Below are 20312 nucleotides of genomic sequence, written 5' to 3'. Positions count from 1 at the left end.
AAAAGGGATTTCTTGATGTCTTCCTAGAAATGACTGAAGTTTTGTAGGATATCTTTCATAGCGATGTTAGAATTTAAATTTGGAATGATATCACATACTCAAAATTTATCTATCAGTAGATCCTCTTTCACCAAAACCTGATCCCAGCAACTGAACTTCTAAATGTTCTTCCCTTTTCTGTTTGAGGTCTGACGTGCAGTCACAAATTTTCATTCTTAAGGACAGCATTATGTACAGCCCATTTCAACATGCCTCTTAATAGCAATTATAATAGTTTCATCAACAGTACTCAATGTACCCTTGCTGTCAAATCAAAAAAACTAATGAAATAATCTCACATCAGCTCAGGAATTACTGACTCCTGAACTATATAGCTATTATCAAATTAAAAAAAAAACTAGTAAAAACTTTTTAATCACAATAAAGACAAAGGGCACTTCTCTTTCTCCTCTTCCAACCACAAATCAAGGATCTAAGCAGAAATCTGATGGGCTTATGACTGGAACCACTATGCTTCAAAATTGGCCAAGAATATCAAACTGATATTTTCACTAAATAAATAGAATCATTCCTGTAATCAAACCTTTGTGTAATACAAGCATACTTTATTACAGCAAAAACATTTAACTCAGATAAGAGAAATACACCATGTAATTTTGGAACATGGATTTCTAAATCCTGAAACTGAAAAATTACTGAATGTTGATGGGTTATTTTCCCCCTCCATCTATCCTTTCCAAAAATATTGATGCAGAGTAATGGAGGAGCTTTCATAACTCTTTTAGTATTTATATATTATAACCTGTTAATGACTTTAACAGTTCCACAAAGTGTTTACTACCATACTTGAACATTTAAGACTAATTTGAAATTCAGTTTGTAATCTGAGTGAGCAAGATGCATGTTAACAGTACAACTTATCTATTAGTATTGCTTCTTTGGCTAAGGAAATACTTAAAGGGGTTTAAATGCCATCTTTTATATCGATGGCCAAGATATTTGGATGAGATTTTTCAGAATTATGCAACTCTCCCTTTTCAAAGGGACTGTTTCCTAAACCTATCCTTCTCAATACAATTTAACTGGTGAAGAACTCAAGTTACCCATGGTGCATGAACCATCTCCACCACTGTACAAACTTAATTATTTGCTCCACCATTAACTTAATGGAAGACAATGGCTTATCTAACATAAGAGATTTCACAAATGTGAGGGGGGAAAATATCAAACTAACCTTATAAGGTAGAGAAAAGGCAACTAAAACTTCTGGGGGGAAAAAAAAGTTTTCCTTTAAAGATGAAAAAACAGTTGTGTTTGCTTATATGCTACTGTATTATGGAACAGATTTACTTGATGTGGAATAATTTTGAAGTAAAAACAATTTCCCACTGTATAGATGCTATATATAGACACAGTTAAAAAAAAAAAAGTATACTGAAAGTGGTCCTTTAAGTAAAATGTACAACAGAAATCAAACCTCAGAGTGAAAGAGATTCTTTCATTAGAACTTGTTTGTATAGTTTCCCATATTCTCTTAAAACTCACATTTTTTTCCTTCAACAGTAGGTGGGCATCCACAGAAATACATTTTTTGATGTTCACAAATCATAAAAACTTATGAAGAGAAGTAGGAATTTAATCTACCATGACAAGGCAAAATGAATTAACTTTTAACTTTTATTGATGCTGCCTAAAACCCAGTATTCTGTCATAAGTGAAAACAATTTTAGCAATCTAATTCTAGCCCTTGATAAATTTGTCTATCACAAATCGATCTGGAAATAAAACTTTCACAGGCTATACCCAGAGCTGAGACTTCCTAACACCCTCTTAGCATCCCACTGTGCAAATAACCAGTGTTTTAACTTACAGTTAAAACAAAACAATTTAAACAAATTGGTATTCTAAGTTTAAAAAATAACAACTTCCAGTCAAGTGAGAATTTGATTCTTCCAGTTTGTCATTATTTGTATCATCAAAAAAATTACTTTTTTCCCCCCAAGACTCGCAAAACACAAAACCAAACACACAATTCTGAGACTGATTGTCTATTCTTCTTTATGAAAAGCAGTTTAATAAAATTAATGTAAGCACAAAGATTTTAATGGAAAGTCACAGTTTGCTAAAATACTCCAGCTGGAAAAATATTTTGTCCTTAAAATATCGTGAATGTTATTTGACAAGTATTTAAGGAATTCAAAGCTAGAAATACATGCCCATTTTCTTTTTTCTTTTTGAAATGTGCAAGAACACTAATTAGCCCCAAATCCTGTAAGAACAGGCATTTCTCTGATGTTCATAAAAAATTAAGTACAGGAAAATGTAATCTGTTTACTCAGGATAAAAGACTATGGTAGTCCCACATTCATTCAAAAAAAGTAACAATACTCATTTTGAAGAATTATTTAAACTAATAATTTAGAAAAAAAAAACAATTTCAATTACAAACTATAAACTAATGGAAAGTCACACAGCAAAGCTACAGAAAATAAAGGGGAAAAAATCTAATTGAATGTGCCTAAAAAAAGTCTGAGAAGTTGCATCAGACGCCTAGCTTCAGTTGTCTTTGCTAGCAATACTCACCCAGTTTTCCACAAATGCAGTCACTGAAATGCATCTTCAATATTTGTTCAACATGACAATTCAATTTTTCCTTCCTTTGAAAGTTAAGCCATAACCCCACTGTTTGACATCACTTATGACAAGGATTACAGTCATCTTTGTTATTGCAGATCTAAAGGAAACTTTAATAATGCAATTGTATTTAATTAGTAAAGATGGTAAAGTATTAAAAAAGTGAATCTTTAAGTACATGAATTCAAATTTCCATTCTGAAGAAAGCGAAATCCAGACCATGGAACAATGACAGAAATCATTGTTTGGCCAGTAAATGTTTAGAACAACTATCAGTACCTCCTAAAACTGGTATCTCATTTTATTCAGCTGTGTCTGTTCACTTAGAGCAGACATATAACTTTTAAAAATTACTTCTTACCGTACTCAGCTCTGCATAGCCCCTACATTGCAAAGGAACAAAGTTTATTCACCTGCAAATAATGATCTAACAGAAGAGTCACTTCCTATTGAGGGCAAACGGACTGTACAGGCCCAGTAACGCCACATCTTTCAACAAGTAACCTTTCATATTTTTGAAAGGAAGGTAACAGGAATCTTTGTATGTATTTGTGAACAAAACAAACAAAAGCACAGTATTTGGCAGGTATCGGGTTTCTCGTTCTGCACAGTTCTACTGGAACCATCATACCCTCCCCCAGAGCCTACACTTGAATGCACGCTTTCTCAGTTTTGACTACACTAATACGAAGCCTTTCATTCTAAATTGTTCTATGAGTCACGATTTAACATTCTGTAACTAATCCAAGGCATTTTTTGGGGGGGGTTTAACCAACCTTTATAGTTTAAGGCTTCAGAATCCTGTGATTCGAAGCTGGATAACACCATCTACATTAACACTTCATAGTGCAGAATGCTTCCAAATGCTTATATTTACATTTACAATTTACTGATACTTACTAGACAATCCATTTTTTTTTTTGCCATGATTTTTTAAACATAAAAAGATGATCCAACCAAACCATGCGTGTGCAGTTCAGTGGCAGTTTGCAATTAAATCCGCCAGACATCTGTGAAAGCCTTAACTAGCTCCATGCAAGAATAAAAGAGAAGGGTTCCAGAATTTTAAAAGCACACAGAATGAAACAATGTTAATCTCACCTACACAAAAGAAAAATAAAATCTTACACCATAAGTACCAAACACAGATAAAGGCAATCAAACGTTTCCAGGCAGAACACACACATAGTAGTCTCTGGCAGTCAAACCAGTAATACTATGAGATAATGATAAGCAGCAAGAAGTTTAAACGTTAGGATAAAAAATCCCACAATATCTGTGCTGTGACACTAGGATGCTTAACAAAAAGCTAGGTAGGTCCTGCATACGTTCAAAATGCACCAATCTAAACTTATGATGTTTCGTTCATTTGTTTGTTCCATTTAAATTCTAACTTAGCATTCAACCTTCATAACAAATAAATTACAGTTTTATCCTAAACAAGTGAGTTTTAAATAGCAGTAGCTGTCTGATAGACTAGAAAAAGAAAACATTTAATTACCTCTTTAATGTATTCTTAATTACAGTATTCCAAGCCAGGGTAAAACATCCCAACCACACTGAGCTCTCCACGAGAACATTTAGAGTCTTCCTTCTGTTCAGCCAATGACTCAAAAAGCACAGTGTAGCTATGAGATGATGCAAATCCTACAAGACAAGTTTTGAGCTTTCTGTGTGAAAGCTGGGTACGCATTTTCAGCAGATATGACACACAGGCTTTTGTTCATAAATCTAGGCATTATTTCCTATTAACTAGTGCACAATGTCACACCCTACATACAGAGCATGAACCTTAAGCACTTCCATCCACACCGCATTGAAGTCGAACGTGGGATTATTGACACAAAATGCTTCATTCAAGCTGTTTATTGGTAACACTCTCCTCCAAGAAGATTCTAAATAGCTTCATCTGTATGAAGGGAGATGTCAGGAATCTGCATGAGAGAACAAACCAATTACTCTCTGTCAAACGAGACCTTCCAAAGGAGGCAGTGGAGTTGCTGAAGAGCTACACGTCACTGCCAGTTCTTAAAACAAGTCACAATCCACTGGTATATCAGAAATGACAATGTGTCTAGGAAAGCCGGTACGCATAACTAAACCTTGCTCGTCACCTGAAAGGATCGATCACGTTTTTTTCTAATTATACGTCACCACTGCAAATGTCAACCCAATCAAGACAGACTTCACAAGCTGCAAAACAGATGTGTTTTTTTGAAAAACAGAAATGACAAGTACCACACATCGATCAATCTGTGTAAAACTGCTATTCTGTTTACAATTATGCATGAAAATATTTAATTTGCATGTTTTCTGTACCTCCTTAACATTTGCATTTCAAAATGTTTCCATCATTTAAACAAACTCAGCATCTCTGGGACCAGAAACGTATCCCAAGACCCCCAGCCCCAACACCTTTAAAACCTAAACATTCCCTCGGACCCCATCCCCACAAAGCATCTTAAAACATTTTTTCTGTGACATTCTTCTCTTCAAGATCGCTGACATAACTTTTCTAGAGCTTATTTTGATGTTTACAACAAAAGACCTCAGGCCACTCCATTTTCAGTAACAGTACAAACCCATTGATCTAGAGTGGTTACCCTTAACTCCGCAAAAGTATGAAAACAACAAAGTGTTAAAAAATAATTAAAAATATTACCAGGCAAGCTTAACACAGATTAAGAATTTAGAAACTACTTACGATACAGCAGTACCAAAATGTATTAACAATTACTGGTAAATGCTGCTTTCATCAATAACTCTTGCCTGTATAAATTTTTAATAACGTTTCAGTATCCTTTCATTATAGCTTTTTAAAGATCTCATTCTGCTACACAAGGGCAGGCTATTTAGGTGGATTTCAATTTTCTAAATAAATAGAAATGCCAAGACGACTTTCTTCAGACATGCTATTAAACCACAAACATCACCTTCCTATCTCCCAGGAAATCTTCAGGACATCTTAAAGGAATTTTAAAGCAAAATTCACGTTGGCTGCACCATCAACTGTAGCTTGTACTGCATCCTGCTTGTGCTATGAAGTATACATTCATCTCAACAGCTTATGCTCTAGGAAACACTATACAAGAAAGGAAATTTAGAAGCTAAGCTTTTAAACTTCTGCAGCAAAAGCAAGCATAGCCAGTTCAGATATGCTGCTTAAACAAAAAAAGAAACCAGCTTTCTCCCCAAAAACAACGCACACCCCTGAAAGCCCTAGTACCTATACAGAGGCAGGGTGCAAAACAACACTGAGACAATAATTTAGAAGGAGGTAACTACAGATGGAGTTAAGAAAACCTTTTTGGCAGGCTGGTACCAGTTGAGTTCAAGTTACCTAGCCAGTTTCCTTACTGAGGAAGCCCTAAAACCTACTGCGGCTTCATGAGGAGAACATAAGAGAGAGGCGTTTGAGATAATTTAAACAAGGTGCTCTGCAGATTCCTCTGACCTCCAGAAAGGATTTAGATTATATCAACACTTCAAGCTTCTTATGGCTTTCTTTCTGTACATCTGGATAATGTCAGTTTTTAGCACAAAACACATTCAGAATTGATCTGAGCTAGAAGAAAATATTTTGTATGTGTCACTGTCTTTTGAGGAGGGGAATAAGTAAGCTAAACCATAGCTCAGTTGAGCTAAAGTAAGTTGAAAAGCCAGTTATGTCATAATTAGTGCAGGAGCAGAGCTCAATTACAAGCATTTGCAGCCATTCTAGCCTCAGATGACAGGCTAGGGCCACAAACCAAAGCTGTGACAAACAATTCAAGAGCTTAAATTTGATTGTAAAGAGCTTTATTTTAAAAGGTATTTGCTTTTACACTGAAATTTAATACCTGCTCTAAGTTTAGTTCTAAGAGATTGATTTCTTATTAAAAAAGTAAAAATCAACACAAAGCATTTTGAAACCCACATGCAGGCTTAGACTCTGGTATTGACAGATGGTGGCAATTCTTTCAGACACCTCACAAGTAAAAAAATAAATAAATAAATAAAAAAGGGAAAAACACATGCATGTTAAGGTCCCTGTAATCCCAGGTAGACGTTGCTTCACTGAGAGGAGATAGCTGCTTGTACTCAGGGTTTTCCACTCATAACATTTGATTTTTATTTTTTTCAAATGCAAAGCTGCCTTTCAGCAGTATCACTTCTTAATCACTCAACTTCAGCTAAGTGATTAGCTTACATTTTTTGTGCTGATATTTTTGAGAACAAACCCAAACGGAAAAGTATCATCCTTGACAGTCTAAAAGGTATCAGCACACACGGTTTAGCTCCTTCAGTTGAAACTTCAGCTTTCCCCTTTTGTATCCTTCGTTTTGATTGTTGCTTAGATTTACACCAAAGGCTCTTCATATGTGTTACATGTATTTGCACTGTGCTGAGATGCTGGCTTACTGAAAAATGTGATAGCTTTTCGAGTAAACTACTTTCAAGTGAGATTACAGACTTGAAAACTAATTTTTAACTGAACCAGGACATGCAACAAAGCAAGTAGGTCCGAATTTGTTCTTAAATAAGAATTAATACTTATATTTTACAAAATATAAGTATTCTACAAAATACATTTTAAGAAAAAGCTTTTGTTTATAAAAGATCATCTGTATTTATTATAATAATTTTTCATTGTTTTATGAATCCCTTAAACTTGCAAGTATGAAGGGAAATGATCATAACTGTGAGAACTGGGAACAACCTGCCTTTGGGTTTTATGAAATAGCTGCAACTATTAACTGAAGTCACACCTGTTGAAGAGCAGTTTGTTTTAAAGACAGCACCAACTCCTATTCAATGAGCACTACCTTTAAAATGTCAAATACTGTACTGTATAAACTGTCAGTGACTGACTCCCTCTCAGTGATTATACCTACACACGGCTCCAGTCACAATGTGACTATTATCACACAAGTTATTCTGAACAGAATTATTTTATTTGTACAAAACAAGAATGATTAAAATATTATTAAGCAGTGATGACTGTGTAACACATTACCATTTCTATGTTACATATATTTATATACACATCTACTACTATTGAATATTTTACCTGTAAAAATTAGACTTTATATAAAACCTTGACTATTTTCAACAAACTGGATTCATAACTTAAAGAGTGTTGGCTCTGTACCGAATATTAGTATTTTTTTTCTACTGATATCAAGCATCTTTAACTTTGAAGACTATGCTAATAGCTCTTCAGGTCTAATTTCAGTTCATGCTAAGTATTCGAAAAGGTAGCATTTAAAATACATGTTAAGAGCTGCAAAGTTTCATTAACTCAACATTAAGCCATTTATATAATTTTCATACATTTTTAGCAGAATATCAAATGTGGATGTCATATTTCTGAAATCCAAGAAATAAAGCCTTCCTAGAACCATAACCGCGGTTTGCAGAACTGGCAGACAGAGGTTTGTGTGTCTGAGCATGGCTATCTGTTAGCAAGCAGGCACAACAGATGAAAAGTAAACACCCACTGCTGCAGCTCACAGAGGTCTGTTTCCTTTCCCAGCTGCGTGTGGTGCAAATTGTCCTTTGCTGGGTCAGCCATAGCAATATTGACTGGATCATTTGAGCAGATGTTCAAATCACAGTAGCTCCTACTGTGAGAAGAGGAAAGGAGTTGCTATAATTAAAAGCCTTTTCAGACTCTACCTCTCATGTTTTGGAAAAGGGAGCACTATTTTCTGCCCAAGAAGAATAAAGACCTAAACATGCAAATGATTCAGGGGCTGGAACATCGGACATACAACGAAAGTCTGTAGAGATCTGAGAGACTGCCTATGGTCTCGACAGAAGAGAAGGTATGAAGAGATGTTATCAACCTGTATGCTCATTTTTGGTGTGACAGAACAGGGGAGAGGTCAGGAGTATAGACAATGGAGCCAGACTCCTCTCAGTAGCACCACATGACAGGATGGCTGACAAAAGGCACAGCAAATTCCAATCACACCTGAGTACAAACTTCATTTGGGATCTTCCATCTTTAGAAATATTCAAAACCCAGCCAGACAAGGCCCTACACAGCTTGCTTTAGTTGCCCATGCTTTGAGCATGGACTTCTGTCCAGTGACCTCCCTGCCATCCTTGGCTGTTCTACAGTTCTAAGAAATTTCTGTGATTCTGCTAGCTTACAAAAGTGCCTGAACAATGAAGTTTCAGAAGGATGTTGTATTGTAAGTGCCAAAGAGAAGAACTTAGCGGCATGATTATTATTGTGATTTGGATGAGGGAAATAAACAAAAAAAAGTTCCATGTGAGCCTAGTACAGCATGCCGAAGTTTCTTTTCATGGAGGAACATGTTCAGGCCAACCATCCTACTGCATATGTAAAAAATGAGCTGGTAATGATAGCTTTCATTGGAGCTCTCAATATCAAAAGAAAATGCCAAAAGACACCAACCATGAATGTGTAAAATACTACATAGTAAAGTTCTTAATCTCCCTCTATTTTCTGTAACATAACCGCACTGTAGTTTCTAGAGGCCCCTTAGTATGCATCATTAAGATTAAAAAATTATTATTTGAAGAGGGATGCAGCTGCTTTCCTTCCTACAAAACCAGCTTTTTCTTCTTATTTCAGACAACAGCTCCTGCCCCATTCCCTCAACTTTCCTCCTGCAATTAGAAAGCTGCAGCTAATGTCCTCCTGCAAAGATACAAAAGCCCCAAGTCCATTCCCTAGATGACTGGGAAGCTCATTCTCCCTACATAACGTTCTCAGTTTTTATTATTATTATTTAGTGCTTTAGTGTTTCCCAACCTTCAGGTACATTTGCTCACGTTATGGGTGTGGTACACAATTTGAGTTGACAGAACTCTGTAGTCACATTCTGATGCGTGTGTCCTATTGAAAGGCACAGATGACTTCCCCACTCTAGCTATAAAACATATATTCAACTTTAAGCCAGAAATCTTCCCTGATTTCAAAGTATGTTTTTTTTGTTTTGTTTTTAAAGGATGGTTCTTAACACTTAAAGTGACATAGGAAAATTTTCAGTTCACAACTAAATCAAAAAATATTTATTAATGCAATGAGCTACAAAAAGCTTAAAAATAAGAGCAAACAGACTGGTCACGGATGAGCAGTCCAAGTCCAGGCTTGGCTTCAGTCACTTCATTACCAGTTCGGACATATACTTCATGGTTATTATTCCACAGGTAATAAAAGCATATCTCAGTTTTATACAAATCTGTATTAGGAATGACTCTTTGTTTCAGTAGGTTTGTAACTGCTCCTTCGTACTTCCATATTCACAATTATATTTACAAATATTCAAAACATTTTCTTTTTACATAAGAAATTACAAAAAAAGTAATGTTAAAGTGGTTCTTAAACAATCAATTCAAAGTAGGCAATCAAAAGTCAATAAAAGTAACATAAGATTTCCTTAGTATCTATCAAAGAATACTGAAAATTTAAAAGGCCAGGATGAGTGAGATCATGTAAAAACAGATTACAATGCCATATTGCTGGTACTGGAGTTAGTTTAGAAGGTTCCGGTCAGGAGATTGATTATTTCCATCATTCTCTCTACACTGTAAGAGCACTTCAAACGTCATCAGGTACAAAACAAACATGATTAAATGCAGTCAAATAAATAACAATTTCACTCGTAAGTGAAAATCTTGCCCTATGTCATTTTCAGCTAATTCAAAAAAAAAAAAAAAATCTAGCCTGCATAGTTAAGAAAGGCTTTCAACTATAAACAGCTAAAGAAATAAAGCATTTGTAAGCCATTGAACAGTATAAGCAGTATTCACATTTATGTAAGCTTTCCAAGAATCTTTGTGCTGGAACAATTTCACTGATGCAACCCAATTTTGAAGTTAAAGCCGGGTAGGTACATTATAGGGTTGTATTTGTATAAGTGAATTGACATCATGGTACAAAGCTCAGTAAGACCAGAACGATACTGGCTTACTTAGTTACTGAAGACTATTATTGTCCATGTACTTCCAAAGCAGAACAAACTCTAAACCACATAAAATACCACAATACAAATTCTAGCAGAGTCAAGTCAGTAGATTGATAGAGAAGCACCATAACTTCTGATCAGAAAGAACCCAATCTGTCCCTTTGAGATTACTGTAATAACCAAACTTCTTAAATCAGAAGTTAAGAACCTATAACTCAATTACTTAAAGTCAAACATAATCCTGTAGTTGAAACATGTATTTCTATCCTTAAGGAAGTGGTATGTTGCTCCTCACAAATACATACATTTTTAAAAATTGTTTTTAATCATTACGCTGAGTATCATATATTGATAGGTGTGCACCCAAGTGCATCTAAACCTTTAGAAGACAAGAGTGGTAGGTAGACTACCAAATTCAAAATCGGTGTTTCAAAAGATCAACCACCTCTGATTATAAAAGCAAGTTCTAGATTTTGTTCAGATTTAAAGATAAATTTTCTCTATGCAAGAATTACTAAAACAGCCACTATGGTATTTCCAAAACCATGAATAGTAATTAAAGATCTAATTCCATCAAAAAAATAAATGAAACTTCATCAACATAAAAACACTATTGCAGGGATCCTTTGCTCACCAGGCACATACAAGAAATCAACTAAGGAGGCAGCTGCAACAATGTGTTGCGTGTAAAGTGCTACAAAAAACTACAGTAACCTGAAGTAACAGAGGTTAATTTAAGATGGTAGACTTCTCAAGACAATGGTACAAAAAGAAAAAAACTCAGTACCAAGTAATGAACAGATAAGATTATGAGACTGATTTAAAGCAACTCGGATAGCCTATTAAGTTAACACAGCCATTAAAAGCCACAGTATTTACCAGGATATAATAGTTGCTGTTTTGGTACTAACCCAATCACGCATTTCATTCCACTTTGACTGAATTCAGTATGGCAAAAGGGAGAGGGAAAAAACCCTTCAGAAGAAATTCAGAGATGACTAGATAATTTTTTGTCATTGCTGTTGTTCTTGTTTTCAAGTATGTAGTTAATCACAGTGTATCATGTATTGGGTAAGTACGGGCAGAAGCACTGAAAAAAAAAAAAACACATTAAAATAGAAGAAAAACTGCACCGTAGCCTCCTAGACATCAGCCTCATTAATGTAACAAGCTATACCCCTTGACTTCTACCCCTCTGAATACCATTCAGAAAGTGAAGGTGGGGGAGTGAGGAAAAATATGGAGGGCAAAGATTAGTGTATAACTGAGCACAGAGCTGAATACTTTGTCTTGTAAAACACACAGTGTAAATGTGGAATGAGGTCACAGTTTGGTAAAAATAGCATCTTGATAGAGAAAGGTGCTATCCCTTTGCTTGATGCAAAAGGATAAAACATAGCTAGGGTTGGAGTTGAGTCAATGATCCCTGCGGGTCCCTTTCCACTCAGGATGTTCTATGATTCTAAGGTACCAGGTAGGGGGAAAAAGACAAAGAATGGAGGAGCTTTATTGATACCAGTCTCAGAGCTTTATTACTTCAGTGTGACAAAAAGAAAAAAAAAGCCTTAGTTGTTCACTTCCCTTACAAACCATGAACTGAATCCTGTAAAAACAAGTGAGATGTAAAGCTAAGAAGAAAATACCTATTCAAACTTAAGTGGCAAGAAATACTCAGAGGAATCACAGGATTCAGCACTGCAATCTCAAAAAAATATATATTTTTTTTTTCTTTTTAGAAATTTTAACTGAAACAAAGAAAGCTTTCTAAAATGAAATGAAAATGAAATGCACATGGTCTTATTTGATGAAAGCTGGCCGTAGAAGAGACAGCTAAAAACACACAATGAAGGAAAAAAGTCCCGAGACCATTAAAATACTAAGAAAATAGAGAATTAATGAAGCAAGTCAGTAAAAGTTAAAAATATATTGCCTATAGAAATGTATCTATCCGTTACACCAGAATCACAGAAGATTCCAAGCCAGCTTGCTGAGATATCACGAGGGCTTCATGACTAATACAAGGATCGAAAAGAATTTCCACCTAGGTATAAACACCTAGAAAGCTAAAAGCAAGTAGTTATTCTAGAAGAAAATAAGCAAACATCCAGTGAAAGATTTTCTGTAACCAGAACTGAGTTTTCCACAAAGGTACTAGATAGCAACAGTGACTAGAGTATGCTTGTGTAGCTGCCCATGTTTGGGCAGCTACATGGTTGCTACTACAACCTCTAGTATCAAATATTGCACTTTTCCCATAGGTCTGGTAGTTTCTACAGTCATTCCCAGGCAGCTTAGAATGAAGACAGGATGGGCAGGAGAGGGACCATGGGACAGACAGCAACCTGGACAAGAACTGACACCTCAATTTAAATATTACCTAAAACCAGAAACACTGATACGATAAAAAATAAAAATAAAAAAAGCTTCAAAAGTTCCTGCAAACTTTTTTTTTTTTCTGAATAATACTGTCCATCAGCAGAGAATTATACTACAAAAAATGGAAAGGCTTCTGCCAAGAAAATGGAGTAAGATTCTTGAGCCTGCAGAGCCAGTTCTACAAGACAAACACAAGCCACATGATTGAGGCTAAAGCTCATGAGGTCCCCTTTCTCAGGGCACAAAAGCAATTCTCCCCACACAATAAGAGACCTCTGCCCCAGGAAGTTGCAGCAACCAAGATTGTAAGTGGATTAAAACAACTCAAATATCAAAACCCAACACTAGCTCAAGACAACACTCAACCAATGGTTAAAAAGATGTTTCTTATATATGCCTCCTTTCACATTTTTCCTCATGACCACTACTACCAAAAAGACCACAGGGCCAGAATCATCTCTCACATGATTCAAAGCCATTGCTTTGAAGCAGCAAATGCTATTCCTGCAAGTACAACACGTGATGGAGCCCTAAAAAATGGCTTACCTCTTCTGAGGGGTGACTAACACCCAAGTGGGATGGAACAGTCAAGAAAATAAGAAGAGCTAGGCAGAAGCGTGGGCTGAAGTCAACAAGAACAGCAAGAGACTCTGAACTATGCCTGGTGTCTGACCTACTTCTTTCAAGCACTCTGTAGCCTGACCAAAAAAAAAAAAAAAAGATACATAAAGAAACAAAGTTTTCCAGATTGCACAACACCGGTCAGTTACACCTGCATCAATTTGAAATCCGTTCAAATCTGCATCACATCATCTGTTCAACACGCACAGGCAAAACAAGCAGCATGTGTCAGCAGCAGTCACAATTTTTTAGTGTCAGCTGGCTTCCTGTTCACCTTTCGTATTTTGCACTGCCACGGAATCAGCACTACAGAACTCAAATTCTAAGAAATTCAAACTGGAACAAAGAAAGCTTTCTAAAACAAAAAGACGATGCAATTCACATGTGCTTATTTGATGAAAGTTGGCCATACAAGTGACAGTTAAAAGCACACAATGAAGAAAAAAATGTCCCAAAACCGTTAAAATACTGAAAAAGTTGAGAATTAAGGAAGCAAGTCAGTAAAAATAATGAAAGGAAAAGCTATTGGTGATGGATTATAGACCAATTAATTAAGGCCATGTGTGAAATTTTTAACTAGGAAACAAGCAAAACAAAAATATCCTTGAAGTAAAGTAAGAATACAGATGGGCAGGCTGACCCAGTTCCACCCCTAATATTGTATTTGCTGGAGCACACTGTGCAGAGCTTCAATTTAACACCAGCCTAACATGTACCATAAGAATGAAAGGTATCAAGAAGCACAGGGACTATGGAGAACACCAACAAGCGCATCTATCATAGCTATACCAATGTTCTCGGCAGTATTTTAAGAAAACTAATAGAGCTGTTCAAAGAGGAAAAGCCTGCTTCATCAATAGATGCATGGAACTGGGGTCAAAATACCCCCAAAGAGAAACCACAAAGAACAATGAAAGGATTACACAGTTTGGGAGGAAAGTATTTTTCAGTTTGCTACTTCATAGTACACAAAGGTCAATGTCAAAACAAAGTACATGTGAGATGGAGCACACTGAACCTGGGAATTCATATTAAACCCATAAAACAAACCTAAAAATAAGCATCATCATAAAAGAATGCATGAGGTATGATGGGAAGCTCCCTCCCATTTCCAGAAATGGGAAACAAATACTATATTCTAGAAAATCATGGTAGAAAAGCCTGCAGTTCATAGACTCTTAGCGTCTTCTGACCTTCATACTACTACTGCGAGCACTTTTTTTTTTTTTTAAGGAGTTAACTTGTTAGCTAGGAGTTAACTGTAAGTAGTTCACCGGCATTTGCACGTGAAGGGCGGGTTCCTTTCTCCATTATGTTTTCCACTTAACGTTAAACCACAAAGAATAATATAAGCAATACTAACAACTCTACCAAGTGATGTTTCATTAAACAAATTCACTGGTATAACACGATTGTGAACACAGCAATTTCAGAGGACAAGAAGGGTCACTAAGGAAAAGATAAGTGTTTGTTGCTACAAACCCCATAAACAGTGTAGCCATGCACACAAACTAAACACTGTCTGAGTGGAAAGTCAACTATTAAAATTTAGCAACGGTGAAAATCCAACAACATTAAACATGGAAAAAGATTTTCAACGCTGGATTAAAGCATATCATCAACTCGCAGACACGGTAAGTCACTGTATCCATCAACATCAGAATGTAGCACATGAAATAACTCTGAAATGCAGTATCAAAAGACTGTGTGGGATCACCAAATCAAACATTTCAAAGTAACAACTGTCCTAGAGAAAGCTCAAGAAGAAAACTAACAGGAAAGAAAACTGACTATCTCCTGGGCAAGGACAAGCCAAACAAAAGTTCTGTCTCAGGCATTTGCTGCTGCTTTCATAGCAGATGTAGGAAGAATCAAAAGACTTCTTTAAGCTTTACATAGAAGAAAGAAGAAATCTCAGACAGAGAAAAAAAGAAGGAAAAAAAAAAAAAAAGGAAAAAGGAAAAAGAAAAAAGTATCTCAAACTTTAACCTCTGATTACCTGGTAATAACTAAATCATAGCAATGCAGCATTCTAATACTAAAATGCTATTAGCAAATGACTTACAAATACCCATTGTGTTAAACCATAGGTTATATTCCTTTCAGAAACAACACAGACTGAGATCAGCTCTAAACACTGGCTACTCATTATCCCATTTGCATTAAAAGTCATTCAGAAACAGCATAGTAAAGATAAAGGCAAAGGAAAAAAAAAAGATCAAGTTCTCTCCCTCCACTCACACAAGAATGCTTCTAAAATACAAATTTCATTTTATTTAAAGTTGCTATTAAAATCCTTAACAAAGAATCAGCTAAAATTTAGTGGTGTAGGGGTATGACATCAGCTTTACTTTGTATTTGCCCTATTCACTATGCTTGTTTTACACGTGAGTAAATTAAGCTTCAAATATAGAAGCAGAAGTTTGAGACATTTGCTGCACTGAGAAGAAAAAGATTAGCAGACAATATAACCTCTCTCTGCTGTGGGAATACTGACTATTGTATATTACAGTCCATCTGTTAAGTAATGACTGATCCAGAATGCATCGCTACTGCAGCAGACTCCCAAGCAGTTTCACATTCATATATGTCTCCTGGTGCTGAGAGAACTGTGAAACAGTTGCATTTATTTTTAAATATAAGCATAGTTTCCAGCAATAGCAACTAATTAAGAAGGTAGATCTTACAGCCAAGCACTGTACGTCCTCCAAATAAATACTAAAACACATTCTAACACCCCCAAAGTATAAGCCAATGTTAGTCCAGTTGCTGATGCATTAACAGCCAGAATTAAACTAAGCTTAAATATCAGCAAGTAGAATGAAAGAAGAAAGATAATCAGGAAAGGATTAAAAAAATTAGTATCTGTCATGATCCACACAAAGCCAGTTAATGAAATAAGTGTATGCCATTCCCTTCTTTTGAGTGCTACTTTTACAGCAATGGGTAAAAATCCAATAAAGTTATGATGACTTGTACTATAGTTATACAAAATATTTAAAAAACATGCTTCGGTTAAGTATCAAATGTCTTGTAGAGAGGAGTGGGAAATATATGAGATTACTGTTTTGACCCATTCAAAAAACTATTAAGGTTTTAACCCTGTGCATTTGTATAAGCCATAACATTAAAATGATCTGGCCAAATCACGTCTTTCTCTGCATGCTGCAGCTTTTCCATTCAGCCTGTGCTAGGTCAAATGCAAATAGGTACCAAACAAACAGGGGAATACATCCTTTTAAAGTCTTTGAAAGAAAATATATTTTTACATGACTTTCTACAAAACGGGTATAGGTCAGAAGCAGTAAATTCATTTGGAACAAAGGCAGTTTCAATTAATAGCCATTCAGTTTGAAGCAGTCATTTTTCCATCCTGTTTTATATGCAAAAAATAGAGGATATTTCATTGACTGAACTGCTTCAAAAGCTTTGCTGCAGCAAATCTTGCATTCAGGAGCAGCACCAAATTGCACATAATTGAAAGTGATTCATTTTTAGATCCACTCGTTTGGCTTCTGTAGGTTCCTCAGGCTTTGGTGTAGGTAGCGCAAAAACATTAAGTCATACAGTCCTGCAGTAACTCTTTCACTCCATGAAGTGAGCAGATGACTAAGGAGCTACATCTTACCATCTCCTTCTTTCAAGCTATTCGCCAACGTAAAATAATAACATTTCGCAATGCACAGACCCTGAATTTGGGAACAGCACTTACTTTGCGGACAAGAATGTGTTTTGGAAAGCGTGACAGATTATTTAAACACTAGCAGCCCAACGCTGCAATACAACTAACTCTTTATTAGAGATATTAAAGCATGCTAAATCCTTGCAAAAATCTCCTTCCTCCCCCTTCCCTACATAAAACGCTCAGCCAGCTCTGAGCTCACAGGGTTAAACCCTTCACATGCTTCAGCCACTAAGAAAAGCCAGCAGCTCAGGCTGCTTTTCTAACCTTTTTTTTTTTTTTTTTTCCCCAATTAAAAACAGCTACTACATCCACACCGCTCTTCTTCCAAAGAAGTCAGGTTACACGGCAGCACCCAGAACCCCAAGTTGCCCATTACTTCATCTCTATATCATGCATTTAACGTGAAGCATCAGGCTGCGGGAGGCGGCGGGGAGGCGGTGGGCAGGGGACGAGCGGCCTGCCCGCACCTCGCAGGGTCCTGCCTGGAGTTCGGGCAGCGCTCGGGGGGGGGCTCTGCCGAGGGGGAAGAGCGGCTGGCGTTATTATCGGGAAAACAGGCACCAGAGGAGCCGGGGAAGGCGAGGCGGTCCGCCCACGGCTGGAGAAGGGCCGTGGGTGTGCGGGGGGCTCGGGGCAGGGGCAGTGCGGGGGTCTGGAGGGCCGTAAGGGGCAGTCCCGGCAGGGGGTGGCCGGTGCCCGGTGAGCGGGGGACGACGACGGCGACCGGGGCCCGCCGGGGCGCTACGGGGCGGGGTGGCGGGGCCGCTTACCAGGTTCAGCACCGTCTCCACGATGTCCCGGTTGCTGACCTCGCCGACCTGGATGAGCCCGATGAGGACGGCGAATTTCATCCGGATGTTGCGGATCGGCACCGACGGGTTAATCATCCCCGCGGGGAGCACCACGGACCCGGCGCCCGGCGCCCTCAGCTCCCCCATCACCGCCACGCCGCCTCCTCCTCCTCCTCCTCCTCCTCCACCACCGGCCCCGACGGAGATGAGCCCCGCGGGCTGCGGCTCCGGCCCCGACACCGGCTTCTCGCTCGCCATTTACCCCCCGCCGTTACCGGCACCTGCCGCCGCCGCCGCCTCCTCCTCCCCGCCCGGCCGGGCCGAGCCGAGCATCCACCGCAGCCGCAGCCGGCGGGGCCGCAGGGAGCCGGCCCGAGGCGCAGGCACCGTCCCCGGAGCCGCTCCCCCGCTCCGCTATAATGAGGGATTATTATGGGCGCCGATGCCCCGTTAGCCCGAGGCTGCCCAGCCGGGGCCGCCTCCCCGCCGCGGGGCGGGAGGAGCGGGCGCCGCCGAGCTGCCGGGCAGGGCTCGGCTCGGCTCGGCTGGGCGCAGAGGCGAAGCGGCGGGGCGAGCGCTCGCCGCTGCCGCTGTTGTTGTGGAGCCGAGCCCGCCGCCGCTCACTCCGCCATGTTGCCGCCCCCTGCCTGCGGTAGCCGCTAGGGCGCCTGCGCCGAGCCCGCTGGGGGGGAGTGGCCGGGCATGGGCCGGAGCCCCCCCTCCCGGCAGGGCGGCAGGTGAGCAGGTGCAGCGGGGGCCGCCCTGAGGGGAGCGGAGCGGAGCGGAGCCGCCGCCGCCCGAAGCGCCGGGGTGGTGCCCGCCCGCCCGCCTCAACGCGGGGCCGCCCCCGGCAGAGGGCTCGGCCCCGGCCCCGCCGCCTCGCCGTGCGCCCCTTGAGGGAGAGGGGTGGCGGTCTTCGTGAGGGGAGGCGCCCCGTCACGAAGGGTGGCAGCGTCCCGTGTTTCCCAGTCGCGGTGGTCGCGCCGATCCCGGGCTGCGGGGTGTTAAAAGTGTCTGCACGAAGCGTTTGGTGCATCTTTTTTATCGATTTCCAATGGGGGGGGTACGTTCAGGCTCCTGAGGTGTGACCTCGTGCGGTGTGGGGACAAAAGGGGGAAAGCCTGGGGTCTTCCAGCCGGAGAGCACCCTTGCTGCTTGTTCACGGCGATGGATATCATCACGGAGTTCTTACTCACATCTCCTACTTCAGGTTCTCAGTGCTGGTGTTATTTTTGGAGATGCCCAGTCAAGAGCGTTTTTACCGAGCCCATTTGTTTCACTGATGCCAACGAGCATTTTTTTTTTTCCAATCCTCTCTGGTATTATATCAGAGAAACAGAAGCACCTTTGATATGTTTTGAAGAGGCTTAAATTATTCAAATAGTGGTTTGAATAAAACTATGTATTTGCTCTATGTGTGCTGGAGATAATCCATCCCCATTCACAAATGCACTCTATCTTGGCTTCATAGTGACTGTAACCACAAAGTTGAATTTTACAACAAATCTTGCCCCCAGGCCTCAATACCATTCGTCCTGTCTCCTTTAACCCCAAATTTGGGAATTTGGCAGGAGTGTCAGTCCTCCTGTAGACAACAAACTGCACAAACAGTGAATCAGCAGGACCTGATCAGTACATCCTCCGGGATTACAACAGCTGCTCTAACCTCTACCAAGAAAAGACCTCAGCACTGTACCATCAGAGGCATTAGCTCTACATACTTGTAAATACAGTACATCACATTTACAGTTTTGCAAGACCTGTAGGTGCTTGACAGTATGCATAGACCAGATGCATACATGTGGCTAAAACAGTGGTTACCTGGGAATCTCAGAACCAATATGATTTCAGAAAGCTACAAAAGATGACAAGAAAACCTGAAAGATTTGTTATGAGAGATAAGAAAGAACAAAGTTTTCTTAAAAGGAAATTCCATTGCAACTTGCCACCATCCTAGAATTGTAGAATCATAGAACCATAGAATGGTTTGGGTTGGAAGGGACCTTAAAGACCACCCAGTTCCAACCCCCTGCCATGGGCAGGGACACCTCCCACTAGACCAGGTTGCCCAAAGCCCCAACCAGCCTGGCCTTGAATTCTTCCAGGGAAGTACTCCTATAGCAACCTTGTATGACTCTGAGTGAAGGTACAGTCTGATTTCACATGCTCCTGGAGGGTCAGAGGTTCCATTCCCACCAGAGCCGTAACACAACTAGCAAAACTGAATGCAAATGCAGTTTAAATACTTAAAAAAAAAAACCCTGCTTAAATACCAAGACAGCC

At 39.2% G+C, this 20312-nt stretch overlaps 1 protein-coding gene across 4 annotated transcripts in view; it reads right to left on the bottom strand.

The window, feature by feature from the left end:
• NBEA (neurobeachin) overlaps window positions 1-18287 on the bottom strand; it is a gene marked incomplete at both ends in the record, with an annotated part of 514126 nt that extends 495839 nt beyond the window's left edge. For all 4 annotated transcript variants that reach the window (XM_084292135.1, XM_084292133.1, XM_084292136.1 and 1 more), the window contains one exon: window positions 18009-18287. In XM_084292135.1, the coding sequence (XP_084148261.1) occupies window positions 18009-18287 (279 nt within the window). The remainder of the gene's footprint in view (window positions 1-18008) is intronic.
• Between the last annotated feature and the right edge of the window lie 2025 nt (window positions 18288-20312).

Source organism: Netta rufina (assembly GCF_964035555.1).
Source record: "Netta rufina genome assembly, chromosome: 1".
Lineage (NCBI taxonomy): Eukaryota > Metazoa > Chordata > Aves > Anseriformes > Anatidae > Netta > Netta rufina.
Note: the sequence above shows the minus strand (reverse complement) of the source record. Positions and strands in the feature narration are given on the sequence as shown.